This window comes from Lutzomyia longipalpis, chromosome 4 (assembly GCF_024334085.1).
Source record: "Lutzomyia longipalpis isolate SR_M1_2022 chromosome 4, ASM2433408v1".
NCBI lineage: Eukaryota > Metazoa > Arthropoda > Insecta > Diptera > Psychodidae > Lutzomyia > Lutzomyia longipalpis.
In genome coordinates, this window is record NC_074710.1 from 5,561,790 (window position 1) to 5,581,452 (window position 19,663).

A 19,663-nucleotide genomic window follows, 5' to 3' on the forward strand; every position below is an offset into this window, starting at 1 on the left:
CTCGCTTTTCTTACAATCTCACAGGAGATTTTTTACCTTTTTGTTGAGGATAAATCATTCAGAGAAGGTACCTACACAAAAAGACATTTTACTTCAGGAAGAAAAAAATCCCTTTTATTGGTTTTTCTTGGCAAGGATCTGTGGGATTAAGATATGCTGATAAAGATGCAAGGAGAGGTTGTCTTTTGGGTTTCATTGTGGGATTTATTCTTTCAGAATAAAAAAATACACGCAACTGATGCTTATCATTTTTTTCTCATTTATTTTTCATAATTTTAACGTTTGAATTAATTTATAATTTTTGTCTACAATATTTTTCTTAATATTTCATTTTTTCTTTAAATACTTTCTCACTATACATTAATTGTCTCTCTACGTAATTTTTGTTTGTTTATCTTTTTGGTGATTATATAAAATTCCAATAAGAATATTAGCTTTTTGATGGATTTGTTTTTTTTTTCAGTAGATGTGGAAGGGGTTTGATTGAAAAACGTTTGAAAATAGATATTCTATAGGGAAAAACAGTAACAAAATTATTCTTCAAGTTATTCTCAGAGGTACATTTTTTTTACTTAAATTGTTGTTATTGTAAAGAACATCAATATGTATCATTGGAGGTGGATATTTTCTAATGTAATTTATTTAAAAAAAATTTGTTAGTTTCTTCAAGAATTCTTTTTTAAAAATTTAAAGGATATCGATGTTTTTATTTGGGAGGATTGTACGCATTTTTCTTCTGGTGGTTTTTTGGTCTTTTTTTTTATAAATGTTGTTTAATAAAAATAAAAAGCGAAGAGAAGCTGCGCAAAAATGTCTCAAAATGTTATTCTTTTCAATTTTCTCTAAACTTTGGCCTCAATATCATGACCTTTTTTAATGGTAGTAATATATAGTTTACTTCAAATATTTATCTAAATTTTAATCTTTCTCTAATATAAAAATTGTCAAGAAAATGCCAATAGCATCCAAGATATACAACTACAGTTCTTTTTTTCATCGAAAAATTATTTCTTTTTCTTTGCTAAATAGACTTCTTTTCTCCGTTACTCGCAATAAAAATTAAAAATTTTCCTTTTAAATATATTTCTCACTAAGCCAAAGAGCATTTCACAATTTTTTGTTTTGTTAGTTTATTCTTTAATTTTAGCACATTTTACAGAGCAGTTTTATAATTAGAAGCACAAATCTAATGATATTTCTTTCGTGTATTTTCTTCTTTTCTTTTTTTTTTGGTAAAATGTCATATTTTCTTAATCTTAATTTTTTTTCTTGTGTAATATTTACTTTATAATCAACTTTGTCACTTCCTTTATTAGGGATTGTATGTAGGTCCATTAATTGGCATTTACGATGAGATATTTTCTTCATTTTGCTCTATAAATTTATTGCTGATTAATATTTACCTATAATCAATTTACGATAATATGCATTTTTATTCATTTTTTTATGTAGCGTGTGTTTTAAAATGGAGTTTCATTTTTACCATTAAATTCATTTTGTGCACCATTTAATTAAAAAGTTATCGGTAGAAAAAATAAAAATTCATCAAACAGCAGTTTCTGAGTGAGATAGAAATAAAAATTTTCGGTGAAAATTCACCACAAAAATTCTTATTAAACGCTTTTAATGGTTTCTTTTATTTTATAATAATTATTTGATTACTATATGAGAAGTGATAGTGCATTCTCACAGTAAATGATTCTATTTTAGCTCCTTGTAAACTCTATGAGTGCAAGACAGTGAGAAGGATAGTTTATGAGCTGTTAGAACAAGAAAAAAATCATAAATTGTTTTAGATTTAATTTAAAACAAATTTTTACGGGATTTTCTTCGATAATTCAAAAGAGAAGTAGATAATGCAAAATGGCGTCGCTGTAGACCCATTTAGTCAGCCATTTTGTTTTCTTTAAGTATTAAAAAATGTTTTTAGCTGTAATTCTTTCAGACACAGCTTTTTATTTGCGATCTTTTTGTGTTTATTTAACGATCTTATGATTTTCTTTTAATGTCTTTGAATTCCTTAATAATATTGCATCTCAAAAAGTAGCTTTCGGCACTTCCACACACTGACTACAGCGCCCTCAAATTCATGTAAAACGTCACGTGATGACCTAAGTGTTTGTGATGTATTATTGAAACCTTGGAATTACATTTTCAATTGAGATTTTTTTCTTTTACTCTTTGGTAAAGTTCTTGTAAAAATTTGCTTTTAAAAATATTTCTTTTTTTTTTAAAGAATTAATTTATTTGTTTTTTTTTTCCTTTCATGAAATTAATAAAAACAGTTTTGAAATATTCTTTTCAAAATAATTTAGGAAATATTTAAAAGATTTTTATTCAACAGCAATGTTCCAGCAAATAAATTATCCTCCTCACTGCATATATCTATATGCAAAACTCTTTTCATTTTCAATTTAAATATGATAAAATTTTCACAATTTAATTTAAAATTTGGCATTGCAAATTTGTATTTTGAAATTTATATCTTCCCTCTCTCTCTCGGTTGGATTCAATGCCCGCAATTTTTTGCTTTACTTCTTAATTGGTGGCAACTGATCGTTGACGGTAACACTTAGCCTTCGGATATTTGGTTTGTCGTACTCCTCCATGGACATACCGCGTGATAGTCGCCGCGAGAGTGCTCCCACGGGGGTGTTGGCACCATCATTTGAACCCCCTGAGCTCGTAGAGTAGGCGCGTGAGCGATCAACGCCCGGCATCACAACAGACGTTAGTTGTCCCTGGCCCTTGCAGAAGAGTAGAATCGACTGAGCCACTTTGGCGGGCTGCGAAAAGGAGAACTTTTATGAGTAGGTCACAAAAACAGGATAAATATTCAATTTAATTAGGCCCATGTCTTCCTGCCTCCTTTCATTTATTGTACCCTCGGGATGTTGATGGAAGACACACCGCACATAAGGATATTTATTCCGCTTGGATTACTTGTTGAACACCCACAACCACGCCACGCAGTGTAATTGTGGTGCCCTAATTGATGAGCCATACTGAGGGAATTTTCTCAAATGATTTCGCAATTATGAGGATATATTATGTGGAATTTTCTTCCATACCAAATCCCACGCTAAAGAGAGCTTTTCGTACCACTTTGGTGCTTATCACAAAATAGGATTAAACATTAAGAATTTTTTTTATATTGCAAGAATTAAATCTTTTAAACGCGAAAATGAGGATTTTTGGAGATTTATTTCCAAGAATCGAGAAATGTTGCTCGTGTGGCAATTAGTGGAAAAAATATATTTCTTCTTTTGTTAATTAATTTGGGAAACATTCGGCTCTTTTCTTCAGTTAATTATAACAGGAAGGGGCATTTAGGCTTAATTAATACCTTAACGACAGGTATAATACTTGGAAATTAATTTTCACGCAATGTGTTGGAAGTAATAAATGCGGTAGAAAAAGTTTACCTGGCTTGTCTATGAAATACTTAAGTTTATTCTTGTACACGTTGTACATAATTGTAAAAAGAAAACAAGTTTCTTCTATGTGTTCTGGTTTCTTGAGTTCTAGGAAACTTCAAGAATATTTATGATTTGTGAAATTTTATTCTGATTTCTCATGTTTCATGGAATTATTTTCATAGGTTTCACCGAGGGTTCCACGTTGTTTAGAATTTTTCTCAGGTTCTGTAAACATAGGGGTAGATTCTGATAAAATCTTTTCTTTTCTTTCCTAACATCTGAAAAGTTGCTGTAATATTTTGACAGATATATGTTTTTAAATCGTTCTATTGTCGTTCTAGAAAAGAAAAACAAAGAATTTGTTGCTCAGGAAAATAGCCAGAAAGATCTCTGAAGAGCCCCGGAAAAGTAATTTTCCTTCAAAAATACGATTAAAAGTGAAAGCAAAATGTCAAAATCTTTTAAGATTTTTCCCAGAATACCAAAAATCTTATAACTGACGAATTGGAAGAAAAGAAAAGAAAATATTTTTATCAGAATCTACCCCATAGTTCAAAATTTTACAATGTTCTTAATTTTATTCTGGTTTCGCGTGTTTCTCAAAACCTGCTAAAAATTTTATACGTAGTGCGGAATTTTTCTCGAAATCAATAGTTTAGGATATTCCACATAGTGTTGAGGGATTGAAATTGTGAAATTTTCCCTGGTTTTTCATGTTTCTCATCTTTTGTATTCTGGTTTCGCGTGTTACGCTAGTTTTTCTTGGAATTTGTAAAGGATTTTATACGTGGTGTTAGTTACGAAATTCTCTCTGATTTTCCCTATTTCTCATCTTTTGTATTCTTGTCTTTTCTATTAAATATGCTCCATTAAAATATTTTTTGTTACTCTTGGTAAAAAAAGGCTTTTAAAAATTCTCCAATACTTGCCAGCTGGGTCATAGGAAAATCACGATACATTCTTTATAACGTAAAGAAAACATAAAAAAATAAACGTTCTAAGCGTTCTAAGCCATCTAGTAGTCCAGAATATTGAGAATTATTTAGCGAAATATTTGGAATTATGTGGACAGTAAGAGATCATGATCTATAAAATGTCATAACACATCTTATGACATAATAAAGGACATAATAAAAAAGTATGTATGTTAAATTAAAATCCTTGAACGAAAAATATGCAATAGAAACTTCTTTTTCTTTCTTGTAGCATAATAGATTGATTCATAATAGAACATATTTCATTAGAAATAATCCTCTTATTGTTACACCTCTTGTCAATGTTCTAATATTAAATAGTTTTGACTTCAATTCCTTTTCAAATACATAATGGATAGTTAGACGAAGAGAATTTGTGGAATTTACATATAATGGAAAATAACTTACAGCATCTGCCAAGACATCCCCGGCACGTTCAATTTTTAACATGGTCACCTTCTCTTTGTCGAGATCTCTGAACAATTTCTCAACTACAGTTGCGTAGGGGCTCAACATGCCAGTTATGAGGAGAATGTCCACTTTGCAGGACTTCAATGACAAGTCCTTGCGACTAGAGAGAGAACGTTATGTGTGTTAAGATGAGGACACTTTGCGCATCAAATGCAGCTTTAAACTATAAGTAAAAAATGAAATCAACTTTACCTCATGAAAGCCTTCACATATTGTCCCAAGTTTTTATTGTTCAACTTCCCACGTAGGCGACTCTGAAAGTCCGCAATGATTTTATCCTTGTCGGGATTATCACCGACCAATTGCTGCAAGTTTTTGGTTGATTTTTTTTTACATCCATTGAGCACGAAGAGAAACATGAAGAGGAAAAATGCATTAGAAAAATCAAATATTTGCAAAAGGAAAAAAATCCTGTGGAAAGCTAGAAAGTCTCTAAGAAAAATCTCTCGACTAAATGCACTAAAATTACAATATAAAGAAGGAATTTATGAAGATTAAAAAATTTTCTATTGACCAATGCTTAATTTTTACATAATCATTTTGTTAATAAAATTTATTTTCAGTCTTTTTTTTATAAATAGCATTTCAAATATTGCAAACTGCATTAATGGTCTTTTTTGTGGGACGGTAATTAATAAGGAAGAAGAGATAAAAATGCGTATTTGTGTTATGTTAAGTTTTTTTTTAAAATAAAAAATTACTTATTTGGTAGAAAAAAAGACAAAACTAAAAAACAAAGCAGTTATTTTTAATGCAAAAGTACCTCATGTAAATTTTGCAACTGCAGTACGCAGAAGACGCATGAAACGAAATTTCATTATCACATCTCACATTAAAGAAAATTTGTTTTTTTTTAAGTAAGAAAATGTACAAGAAAGAAAAATATTGCTGCGTGACCTTTTTACATTTTTTTTTGTGATAAGAAATTTTGTGAGAAAGTGAATTTTTCTTTTGCATAATATTTTTGAAGGAATTTAAGAAAAAAAAATTAAATAAAATATCCTGCGAAATGTTTTTTTTAATGTTTCTCATGAGATGAATTTGCAAGTCACAGAACGTTTCATGACATGTCTTGTGACATTCTGAGAGTTTTAGGATAAAACTATGATTAAAAGTTAATCCCATTGTATCTCAGACGATTTTTTTTCTCTACAAATTCTACATAAACATTTAAGAAAAAATTGAAGTCACAAAACTCCACGAAAATCTGTAAATTTGAACAAATCCATTTGGGTAGACTTTAAAAAAAAATCATTCGCTGGATATTTTAAGAAAATAAAACCAATGAAAAGCAATGTTTGTGAGATAGAAAGTTTTTCCAATGGTGCTCTAATATTTCTTCCCATTGACTTAGGGATAATATATAGTTATAGCGTGAAAGTGAGATTTTCCGTAAGCCCATCAAAAGCTTTCTGTGCTTCTGTTTCAAAATTCTTCTTTCCCCATCAGCTGCAAATTAATCCCCCAACAAGCTTGCCTCCTGGAGCGTATCCTTTTGTCGCTTGAGTGAAGAATTTCAGTGTGGTATTATCGATATAGAATTGACTTGATACTTACATGGCCGAATTTGTGGTAAACCAAGAAAGCTTCAGCAGATTTGGCAACTTCATCAGCCTTCCAAGTGATAAACTGCCGTGGATTTTTGTGGTGGGAAAAAAGAGAGGGAAAGACATTTTTAGTAATGATGTTGGTATAATAAAGTGAAGAGATTTCCATCAAATTAGCCCAATTATTGGATTTCACATTCATTTTATACGTTTGAGTGCCTATAAATAAAGGATTTTGTGTCGTAAATTCCAGCAGTGAATGAATCTCGTGAATCAAGGGATGGGAATATCTGTCTGTTTGATAAAATCTCACAATATGCTGTATTTTTTATCTTTATACTGAATTTTTAAAGGTCTTATTAAATGTTAGTCTAAAAGTAGGAAAATTTCAGCAATATTAAATGTTACTCAATGTCACGTGATAGTCCGGGACAAAGTAAAATAAATTAAATAGGAAAATGAATATCAAATCTTTATATTTAAATCACAAAACAGTATTTAAGGAAAATTTTCAGTAAAATAAATACGTGAGTAATATAAAATTCAATATTATGTGTATATGTCGTATGACATTCCGAGGAAAAAATACTGAATTTTATTTTCAACCCAAAAATTTTCGATAAAGAAGTCTTATTCTTTTACAGATTCGTTATATATTATTTATTAAATATTTCTTCATTCTATAAATCCCTTTGAGAACAAAATGGTATTGATATTGACACTATTTCCTCAATTTTCCCTTTTATACGCCCCAAAAATGCGTAGCAAAATTGAGTTTATTCTTGTGAATTTCATCGAAAAAGACGGCGCGCAAAGTAATTAGAAAACTTCCAGCCCCTTTAGCACATGGCTAGATGGATTTATTTTACGATGGTTGAGTGCTTCTCAAGCACAAGGAGTTCCATCTTTCTCAATTTCTTTCCGCATACGAAAATTTCAGTGTTTTCTGTAAATTAAATTCGTCAACATGGAAGGATATGGCAGAAATAGGATAAATTCGTTTCTTCACGCGACATACAATAAAATCAAATATTTACTCTTGTACTTGAATGTTTGGCAAATTAGTCAATTTCTCCATTAATCGCTGTATAGGGTGTTAATACAATGTAGGTATATTAATTTTAATACACCATTGTATCCATTATTATGAAAAGGCTTGAGAACAAGTCAATTATCTCGCAAGGACTATACTATACATATACATAGTACAATGTGAAATGGGAGCAGTTTAGTGAGAAAGGGTTTTGGTTATTGGGAGGTGTAGTGGGTGGGATAAACAACGACCGGAAGATGCGAAACCCAATAAATGCGCTATTCATCGTTGGTTGTTCAACATTGTACTTTGGGGGTTTGGGAAACGTGAGTTTATGTACTTATCCCATCGGATCGATTGAAGAGAATCCTTTTTATTGAAAAAAAAAATATTAAGGATAATTTTGTGGAGTTTCTTTGGATTTTTTATGACATGTCATACGATGGTAATAGGGATTTCCATAGGAAGTTGTTTTTTTTCCAATAATGGAAGCAAAAAGGGGAAATGTTCTTGATTCAAAAAATAAAATTTCTTTAAGTATAAGTTCTTATAAAAACTTCGTAGGAAATATCCTAGGAATTTCTGGATAAATTCAGTATTTTTCCTCGGATATATCTAATAATTGTCCATGTTAATTTTCATGGTTTTCATGGTAGAACTCTCTTTATATTACATGTATTCTGTACATCAAATTCAACTATAAAATATTTGAAAAACTACCCTAAAAACCGTTTTTCATATGAATCAACCTTTATGGATTTTTCCTTCATCAAAATATCTCCAATGAACGAAGAAGCATCAGGGACAGCCGGATGGGATGTTAATACAATATCCTGTACTCTTTCGATTGGATGCTTATGTACATACCTTGTTCTTAAATGTTTCCAATACTGATGCTGCACTTCCGGTGCAATTGATGAGTATGAGACCGAGACACCGTGAGGGGTGTGCTAGTCCAAATCGAGCCATCACATTTGCTCCAGCACCTTCACCCAGACCAATCACATATTTCACGTGCAGGAAGTCAAGTACAGTGACCAAGTCCTCACCCAGAGTTTGCAATGAGGGGAAGGGGAAATTATCAGGAAGTGGATCAGCATTATCCCCATGACCCGGAGCATCGATGTGAATGAAGCATGAGCGTTCCTTGATCTCTGTCATGCAGGGACTGTTGACAAAGTCCTGGAATGATGTGTCTACAGGCCGAAAGGATATTTTAATCCTTCGAAATTTAGTTTTTTTTTTTGAGAAAATTTTGTACGATAAAATACTCACGATTACATCCCAAATCATGCACCGTCATAAAAACAGCTCGCTTTTCCTGCTGTGTCAGATCACCCTGTTAAAGGAGATTAGAATGTAAAAAGAAAAAAAATATGAGATTGCAAAAAAATTGCCAACATCATAATTAAATTCATGACATTAGGTCAGAGTTCATGTCACGTCTCTTGTGGTTTCTTGTGCAATTTTTATCTAACAATGTACCTGGAAAGGTGTTGAAGGCAACCACAACAATTAAAATGATGGACATTTTCTCTTTAGTGTTTCAACAAACTATTTTCCACACAACATAAATCTGCCCCTGGGGGAGCAACCCCAAAAAAACAAGGGGTGTGTATACCCTAATGAATTATGCAATTCTCTTTGTGATCCTTTTTCACAACATTCATTCCATCCTCATCCCTTCCCTATCGCATATCCCACTCTTTACTCATTTTCTTTGTGAAAGCCTAAGCTAAGAAAGCTCTGTGCGTGTGTTTGAAATGTTCATATGAAACTTTTGGCAAATTAATTGAATCTCCTGCAAGAATGGAAATTACATATTTACTTTGACTCCTTTCATAGAAAATTATATTGCTTTGTTTCAAAATTCTCTTTAATTTCATTATACTTTCTTGGAAGTTTTAATATTAATTTGTTTTTTTTTCTAAATGACATTTTTATTGCTTTTTTTTTACAGTTTCGGTAAAAAAAATTTGCAAAAAAAATCGTTTAAGAATTTAATAAATGGAAAATTTAGATAAATTGAATTAAATATGTTTAATTAATTGATGTGCTAAGCAACATAATAAATGATTTCTACGAATTAATAAGATATACTATGCTTTTATACCGAAAGAATTACTAAAATCAACTGCTCTTGAGAGAAGAATTTAATTTATTATTGAAAAGGAGATTATTCATTTTAGTTCTTGTCAAAAATTAGAAACAAGGAATTTTATAGGGAGTAATGCCTGAGAAGTTAACCCCTTGACCTTTCATATTTAACCCAAAGTTCTTCATATATACATTTTTATGAATTTCTCTGTCATACCGGTGAAAAATGATTATTACATCACTCCAATAAACGCTCATGGACGTGCTTTTGCCACACGAAGAGGCCTATAGTGTGAATTTATGAATTTGGCGTGTAAATTGGAAAGGGGTTTGGGGAGAATTGAGAAGGAAATTGAAGGGGGAGTGCTTCCAAGGGTGAGCAAATGAAGAATATTCTTCAGGACACGAAAAATCATTAGGATGGCATGTGTGTGTGTGAGTGTCTGTGGCATCAAATGGGGGGAAATGGGGGAAATGTTGAGTGCGTGGAAATGGATAGGCCATTAGGGGCTCAATTGACTCCTCTCTCATGGTGGGTATGCCTCCTCTCATCTGGCAATTCTTCACCATCAAACACTCCACCAAAAGTGTTCGCACTATTTCTTGGTGTAATGAAAAATTGTGTTTCATATGTGCCGTGAATGAGATATAAACCACATATGGTTTGAAAATTTCATGATATTTTCGGAGAAATTTTCATCACTTCAGACTTCTTTACGATTTGTTTACAATTGCATTAAAGCTTTAAATAAAAAAAATAATTTTATTTATTAATTTAAGATCATTTGAAAAGGATGACCGAACAAAGCATTGCAGAAGAAGAAATAAATTTCTTTCTGCGTTAATTCTGTAGAATTTCTCTTGAAATTCCCTTTCATTCATCATTTCGTTTAAAGCACGTCTATGGTAATTCCTCAAGAGCAAAAAAAAAGAGCAAACACTGTGAATGGCGTCCTGATAAATGAACATTGAATACCAAATCCACAGAGCTTGGTGTAGAAAAAGCTCCAAATAAATAAATCTCAAGCATTTCCTATGAAAAATTGATGATTATGTTTTTTTTATGTTGGTTTACACCAAAATAGCCAAGAGGGTATAAAGAAATTATTCATAATGAAATCATGTTACTTTTTTGCATATTGTAGAAAAATTCTTATGGGAAAATTGAATCAATTTCAGCTGGAAATATATTCTTCCATATGTAGCATATCCATTATTTATTATGTGTCTGACATTGTGATAAAAACGGACAGACAAGCGGAAATATTGTGATGTTGTTTGTCCTCCATTCTCACACAATTTCTCTCATTCACGCTCCGAAAAATTCAACTAAAGTATAATAATTTATTTTGCTGCTTTTTCTGCGCTCGATCATAAATGTATTACCTGCACTGTGACATGAACTTCCCCACTTCGGTCTGTATTGACGACATATCTCTGGAAAAAAGGAAAAAAGAATTTATTTAAATGCAATTATTTCTTTTAAATAATTTAATCGTTGCAATGAAATGCATTAGTAACGATTGATAAGAAAAGAATGTTTCCTTGTTGATTTTGTAGGTGGCGATAAAGCAGTTTTTTAGTTGAGAAATGAATTATAACTATCAAGAATTAACACTTAATAGTTCTTTATTTATAGAGAAATTGTTAAAAAATGTTTTGGTAAAAATTGTGGGTGATTGAAATGAAAATTATGATATGTTAATAAATATCTTAATATCTTCAATCTTAATATCTTAATATCTGTTAATATCTTAATAAATTTTAAACGTAATCTTTAAAAAATAATCTTAAATCTATTATAAAAAAAACTATAAGAGTTTTAAGTTTTTTTAAATTAATTTTTATGATTTTTATAAATTTTTTAAAATAAAAAAAATTAAAGAAAATACTAGCCAAAACACATTTCATTTTGACAACTAAGTGATTCGAAGTTTTAATTTTGGATATTTATAAAAATCAAGACTTAAATAAAAATTTTAAAATTTGTCGAAAAGAATGTCTACTGAATCGATATTATTACGGATGATTGTAAATTAAGGTAAGTACATGTGTCTTGGATATTTAAAAAAAAATACAGTATTTTTTCACTTAAAGTTATTTATATAATTTCATTTTATTTAATAAAATTAATTTCAACATTTATTAAAAATTTAAATCAATTCATTTGAATTGTTTGAAAAAATTCTCAAATGAAGTTTTGTAATTATGTACTCGTTTTTGTGCAAAAAGAAAAACGAGTCCAATGTTATTTGTTAAATAAAATTGGACCACAAAATTTCCCCATTTCCACATGAGAAGAGGAATTTCATGATGAGAAATTTAATAAAATGTCATATTTCATATAAGATTTTGTGAGAGAAAGTTTCAAACATCATTAAAATGCCGTATATGTAATAAAATGGATCTCAACTCAAGAGGATAATTGAGTGTGTTTTGAAACTTTTTGACAAGTAAGGAACATGATAGAAAGCTTATAGGAATTAGAAGGAAGTTTATTTCAAATATATGTTATCCATTCACGTTTCATAGACAAAGATTTATTTTTCCCACTAGAGGGGGTTAATTTCTATGAATTTTCTGTAGCAGTCTCTTCCGCCATCTAGTGAGGAAGCTATGAGGAAACTATTTTTACATTAAACTCAATGATAAAATGCAATAACTCATTGATGTTGTCAAGAAGAATTATCTGTATGGAGCCGTTAAATTTAAGAGGTTTAATTTAAAATGAAAATAATGTTCTCTCTAAACTAGTTAGAGGCAGACTTCACTGGTCTGGTGAGAAGCTTTTTTTTTCATTAAATTCATTGCAAAATAAATTGTGGGGAATGTCAAAATAAATTAACGGCGAGGATTGATGTGCATGGAAATTGTTTATCTCTATAGTATACAATCATCGATTGATTGTTGTAACACAAAACAGCATAAATATGTGACAAAGTATCATGATAGCTAATCAATTAATTGATGAATACACACTAAATAAATATATCCCACCCACAAAAGGGGATTACGTACAAATCAATAAGGCTCAGACGGTGTGTTAATAAATACGAGCAACGAAGAAAAAAAGGGCTGTGTTGTGTAAGAAACCACCCCCCCTCCCCCCGGAAAATTCTTCCTCGACTCGTCGTGACTCTAATTTTCCTCTTTTTTGCCAATCATGGATACTTGTAACCGCAATTATGTCATTCATCTCTATTTCTTAGCGCGCCGGAAAGAACGACAAAAAGGACGAATAATTTGCCACGGATGCCTCATTTGCGCAAGAAAAAAGGCTCAAAGGGAAAGTCGTTTCATATACAAAGAAATTTCACCCTTCAATCACGTAAAAGAAGAGGCTATTTGGTACAGAAAAATATTGTTATGCGCAAAATGGTAGAAATCTTAGGATTCAGTGTAATATCCTAATAAGGATTTACGTCAAGGATTAAAGTTGCTGATGCATGAAATCAATCCCTATATAGAGCCCCTGAAGAAGTTAAGAAATAAAATCGAAATCCACTGGCGGTGCTGAGCTTTAACAAACCATTCCATGAAACACCTTAACAGGAATAATATTGAGTCTTTCGCACATTTCGCAGTGAAATAATGTAATTAATCGACGTACTGGTAGTAAAATCCAACTCCGTCTAACTTACAAATTTATTTCATTATCTTATGTCGAAGAAGAAAGACAATAAACAATCATTCTTACACCTTCAGACACTTGAAACGCACACATTTTATGTCTATATACAATGCGAAAAACGGATAATAAAAGCCAAGGAATTACGACTTACATAAGGGTATAGACTCTGCTTTTATGTTTTTATGTGTATGGATGATAAAAAAGGGTCAGTTATTTATTTAACATTTGGTTCGGAAAGGAGAATTTGGGATTTTCTGCAACTTCTGTTGCCCCATAAAACACACTTTCCCCACTTTCCCATCTATATTAATAAATTTAACTCACTGAATTTTCATCAACAATTCCATCCCATTCCCGTGAACTTTACCCCCTTTTTTGCACGACAATAGCAGCACATCCCCATCAAACTTTTCGGGGGATTCGCTCATCTCATTAATGTCTATTTTGGAGATATTTTATTATGTTTTGGGAGCACAAATAAAAGGAAGGCATGCAGAATGGTTGATAATAATTCTCACAGTTGGTGTTTAAGTGAAAATTTGAAATTTAATTCATTATAGTTCATTTAAATCTCGATTTTTAATTCTATGAATAAAAGAGGTCTCTTCTTTGTTTCTACAATCACAACAGATTACATATTATTCTAAGGGTTCTAAGTATATAACAATTTCAAGCTATATACACTACCCTCAAAAATTTCCGGGAAAGCAAAAATGGGGCATTTTTAAGGCGAATTTTAAGTGGATATAACTCCGGCTGGGGTCAACTGATATTCAAAAATTTATTAGTTTTAGAAAGGTAGGATTTCTCACCTTTTCAAAACTGATAATTTTTTTGAAAATCGCGGTCCACTCGTTATTTCCGGAACATATTCTTTGCTATAAAAGCTCCGAAAAGAATATTTAGAATAGATTTCTGGAAATAAGTCACCCGTTTTATCTTATTCGTATCAACTTTATAACATTTTCTTATCCAAGAAAAACATTAAAACCCCCGTGTTATGCAGAGAGATTTCATAGGAATTCACAAAAGATCAATAAAAGACGATGTTTGAATGCGAAAGCTCAAAGTTCAAAGCTTATGCATAAGTTGAGGAAACTTTATGAAAACTTTAATGACTCCTGGGTGTTATGTATAGGTACTTGAGTATTGTTTCAGTAAATGAAGGATGTTCTACTGTGTGAATGGGAGGCAAAATGCAATTGTAAATTCAACTAACTTTTCCTGATAGTATGTGGAAAATTTTCACATCCACCCATTTCCACATAGAGAACTCATATGTACAGGAGTCTTATCAATTTGCAAGTAAATTCGATTTATGTGAAAATTCTTAGTAAGTTTGAATTTTCTTTTGCTATTCTCTCTTATTTTTGCATATTATAAAATTTTATTTTATTTTATGTCGTCATTTTACTTGTCTGAAACATTGAGGGGGTGTCTCGTTAGATAAAGTGATTGAAGAAGGCAAACATGCGAGTGAAGAAATTCTTCTTTTGAATGAAGTTGGAGTACTGGAAGACTTTCTACATCCTACCTACTTAATATTATATATTTTCCATGCTTTTCACACACACCCAATGTATTTTTCCAAAGTGAAAATACTTTTACATCAGACTGTTGATACTGCCAAGAACCTCTCTTATGTTTTTTTTCATCACTATATGTATACAGCGAATCTATATATCGAATCTGTATATGTATATGAAGTTTTTCTTCATGCTGTAAGCTTTTTCTTTTCTATTTGTATGGTATCTTTTTGTGAGTTCTAAAGAAAAGTGGAGGTGGTCGAAGAAAAAGTATGGAAAACATGGAAGACCTGTTGAACAATTAATTTAAATTTTATATATAGGCAGGTACGTATTTATACATATAAAATTATATACCTACAACATAATTTTAACAGAACTCCATTTTGAGGATTTCTTTTAGAACTTTTGCTTGAGTATTGTATGCTTCATGAGGGCTTTAATTTCAATTAAATTCCTCAGGAATAACTTGGAATAGGCAGCTTTGAATTAAAAAAAAAGCTTTTACACATATTTAATTAAACAAATAAAATTCAACAAAAACCTTTCATTTCGCCTGCTGCGGAAAAGCTTTGAAAAAGCTTTGAAAAAAAGGTAAAAAGGATAATTTTAGAACAAGTACACCCAGCTGTACGGAGTGAAAAAAATTACCAAGAAGTTTATCCAAATTTCCCCCAATTTCGGTCATATTTATTCTCATTTTATGCGTAATCATAAAATGAGATCACTTAATTTGTATTCAGATGAACAAGTGTTGAGAATATTTCTTTTTTCCCAATTCTGGAGCTGCATGAACCCTCTTCACTCTCTCTCTATGTAGGGATGGTTTGATGAGCATATATACATATGTATCTACACAACGTACATATAAAACGCCTGAAGAGAAAAATTCACATTTTTGCGTATTTGCGTTTCAGATATATTGGGTAAAAGCTCAAGGGGTATGATGCTGAAAAAAAATTCAGTTAAATAAATTGATTTGAAACCACATAAAATCTAATTTCATATGATGCTTTTCATAAACAGAAAGAATAAATCAGCCCCAAAGTCAATTTCTTCTATTGTTACGTGCGAAAAAACACAATTATGTGAGCAATTGGGAGTTCTTTCTATTTTTAAGCATCTGGGGAGAACAAAAAATCATTATTTTTTATTTAAATAACAAAAGGTGCCAAAAAATATAAAACAGAAAATAAATGTTCCAATCATAAAGGTAAATATGTAATTTTAGCGCATTTTTTTTAGCTTCATTCGTGGGTGTGTTAATCTGACTGAAACCACCTTAATGTCGATTTATTAAATCGTATTAGCATAACTCATAATGTTTTAAAAAAATCTTTTTTAGGTAAGTTTGTAATATAATCTACTCAAATTAATTAATTCCATAGTAGTTCCTATTCAATGAAATCTTTCACATATTTTCTCAAAGAAATATAACTTAAAATCCTCGTGGTTTTCCACGGAATATATGAGCCTCATTCAACATAGGCGAGCGGGTTTATGGGAATGGATGGCATGTAAATTGGATTTCTCACTCTTCCTCAATTTCCTGCCAAAAACCACCGTCTCTTGCGAGAAACAAAGCCAAATGTTGCCATTATCTGCTGTTTAAATATTAATGATGTCATTAAAGTTGATCCCTCTCGTCTCCACCCCAAGTGGGGCACATCATAAATGAATAGAATGAACGAAAGCTTAGAGGAGTGAGGATGCAGGACAACATTTTGAGTCCAAATCTGCTACATTTTCTTTTTAATAAAATATCAGAGACATTAGTCTCGCTGCGAAGTTGATGTATTTTATATGCTCTTTATATAGAATCTCAAATCATAAACTTGAGGAAAATTTCTTAGGTCATTAAAGAAAAATAATGTAGTAAGAGGAATGCCTAATATCCTTCAAAAAATATCCAATCATTTTAAAATTCTTCTTCTAAGCAAAGTGTTTGTGAGAATTTCTTGAAATTCTTTTAAAAAATTAACAAACTTTTTCTGATATTTCCATAAATTTGCATAAATTTGGCGCAATAAATTAAATACCTAGTCATCTGCAGATATTTAAAACTTTCCCACGAAAATTTAATGTTGCACCCAACTCTTAATCCAACCCTCTGGGGCGCAGGTATAATCCAAAAAGTTTCACGCACCCACCCAATATGGTCCACATTGTTTTATTTATCTTGTATTTTACGCAGAACGTCTCTATTTATTCAACAAACATCCATAACATTGTAAATCAGACAAAATATCCTTGAGAAATACCTGGGGTGTTAATTCATAAATCCAACATTCTCAATTCTATAGCACCCGCACCAAACATTTGCAGAAGAATTCCCACCATGTTATTAGCACGAAACATGAGAACCGCGTGATACTAGTTTACGAAATATTTCGCGAAAAGAATTTCACAAATTTTTGCAAGAATATATTAAATTATAACATAAAATATGTAATTGAAGGAAAATGATCGCATTCTCGTTGAAATTTAAAGCTCCATCGTTCAAAGCTCAATTCGAGGGCTGCATTGTACTTCAAGATAGCTTCGATAGAAGTTTAAAGAGGGGTCTACTTTAATAGCATAGTTTGCTGAAGATGTTAAATTGTTCTACAACTTCATTCTATATATTGTGTTGGAAGACAATATAGCTGAAAGAGCTGGAGATGAGCAAAAAGGAATTTCACAGAGAGATTGGAGCTGTGAAGATGATTGAAAGGATGTGCTTATGAAAATAAGGTGCTCCAAAGTAAAAGCTTCAATTCGTCAGAAAATCTATTCTATCAGAAAGAGCTGTGAGATCTTTACTTCAATAAATTCTGCTATTACTTTTGTAACCCTTTAAAACTTTTCTACTTTAAAGTAAACATTTTGCTCAAGTTTAAGAGAAAGGATTTTGTATGAAATCCAGCATTATGATCTGATTAACTCAATCTTTGTGAACTTTCCACAATTCATACACTCCTTTTTGCTTATAAATTGCTTAAGTCTCTTTATGGAAAGTTTCACATTATTCAAATTTCATCGTGGAAATTCACAGTTTCTCTGTACTAAATGTCTGTCATGCTGATACGTGATAAGAGATTTTCAGTTTGAAAATTTAATCCGAATTAATGACAAAAATGTCAGAGCAACATGACCCAGATTCAGATTCAATTTCATTCTACTAATTAAAATATTTAATTTCAAAAAAGAGAAATTAAATTAAGTTCAAATAAGATATTTGATTGTGGAGATTTAGCTCATTTGCGTCATTTTGTGGGTTTGTTCGTCCACAATATAAATCATTAACCCATATTTGAGCTCTAAGGAATACCCAAAAAAATAGTTTTAGTGTATTCAGCTCATTACGGTCAATCAATACACAGAAAATAAAAGTTCGTAGCATTGTTCGTCAAATTTCGTGAAATGTTCGTAACTCCAATGCTTTTACATAGGAAAATTTACCTCCATGTTCGTAAAATGGGGTTAACCTCCCTGGGAGTGAGACCCCATTTTACGAACATGGAGGTGAATTTTCCCATATAAAAGCATTGGAGTTACGAACCTTTCACGAAATTTGACGAACAATGCTACGAACTTTTATTTTCTGTGTACACATTTTAATAATTTACTTATTTTCAATTAGTTTTTAAATCAATTCAAATAAATTCTTCTAAAACATCCAATAAATTGATTAAAAATATAGAATCGAACAAGAAAATGGGTTAAAAGTCAAAGAAGTGATGTGCAGAATTGAAAAGAAGAAGCATGATTGCAATTCCTATTCCCTCTCTCAAACATAATAAATTATTTAATAAAACATTTAACAAAATTACTCTCTAGCAGCACTACGGCAAACTAATTAAACTCGGGATGAAGATTGTCTTCTCCACCATCAAATAATTCAAGATTATTTCGTCCTTTTCACCACATTCAAGAAATGGTTGAGGTACATTTTCGATGGTAACAGCTGTACATTGGCTATTTATTTTCCATTTTAAGAACTCTTCCCGCATCCGAACTCAATTCAATCAATTGAATTTTCATCAGAAACAATTTTCTTTTTATTTGTGGGTTTTTATCATTCATCGTTGAGGGATTTGTTATAGAAGAAATTTGCGAATAACAACAAAAAAAATCTTCAACCATATGGTACGGACCCCTTGGTGGGGCGAATAACGTGAGAAATCAATTAATCACGGTACAGAGACTCCGTCGTAGAAAATCATGAAGAAAAAAAATTCGTGGAGATGGGGTATGCCATTTTCCTGAGAAATTCCAACATATTTCTGACTGGGCGCTCCCCTATATGCGAGAGGGTAGGGGATTGGATTCTTGGGGATTTTGAGGTGCGTGGGTGGTATGGAAACGGATGTGAAGAAAAAGGACAAAGCGGATGTTACGTAACACTCTGCGGTGCTACACACGCGCGACTATGTTTACATTCCTCATGGATAATACCCACACCCACTATTTTGGCCAAAGAGAACAATACAAGGAACAAAAAAAAATTACGAGAGAAGATCTTGGGTGTGAGCTGTAATTTCTTTTCTCTGTGCGGTATCCTTTTTTTTTGTCTTTGATGGGTGGGATTGTGGTCTGAAGTGACACAGGTATGTGCGAAAGAATAGAATGGGAATGTCTCCCTGTAAGTTCCTTTAATACTCTTCCTTTTGAATAATACCGTCATTTTCTTTTATTTTTCTCTTCATACATTGATGGTACGTAGTTGGTGAAAGCTTTTACGTTCGTTGTGAAAAGTCGTGGGTTTGAATTGAGAATTTGATGATTTTTTTTAAACAATTAATTCTACAATAAAATTTCACTTTTTTCTTAAAGATATATTCAACATTTCATTAAATTTTTCTTTGGCTTCTTAAAGAAATTACAACAGATTTCTTAAACTGTTTATTTTTCTTCATAGAAATCGACTTCCTCCAAGCATAAAATTTATTTTCAATAGAATTTTCCTTAATTCTTGGAAAATAC

General features: G+C 31.3%; 1 protein-coding gene across 6 annotated transcripts in view; it reads right to left on the minus strand.

The window, feature by feature from the left end:
- Positions 1-236: 236 nt before the first annotated feature.
- The window catches only part of LOC129795883 (uncharacterized protein ZK1073.1), a 31,259-nt gene continuing 11,832 nt past the window's right edge, over positions 237-19,663 (minus strand). For 3 of the 6 annotated variants that reach the window (XM_055837409.1, XM_055837407.1, XM_055837410.1), the window contains exons 2-9: positions 10,928-10,978; positions 8,720-8,783; positions 8,312-8,640; positions 6,422-6,493; positions 5,628-5,645; positions 5,057-5,169; positions 4,802-4,964; positions 237-2,786 (exon numbers count right to left, since the gene is read on the minus strand). In XM_055837409.1, the coding sequence (XP_055693384.1) occupies positions 2,532-2,786; positions 4,802-4,964; positions 5,057-5,169; positions 5,628-5,645; positions 6,422-6,493; positions 8,312-8,640; positions 8,720-8,783; positions 10,928-10,978 (1,065 nt within the window). In that variant the 3' untranslated portion in view covers positions 237-2,531. The remainder of the gene's footprint in view (positions 2,787-4,801; positions 4,965-5,056; positions 5,170-5,627; positions 5,646-6,421; positions 6,494-8,311; positions 8,641-8,719; positions 8,784-10,927; positions 10,979-19,663) is intronic. The other 3 variants (XM_055837411.1, XM_055837408.1, XM_055837412.1) reach the window with 1 other exon arrangement.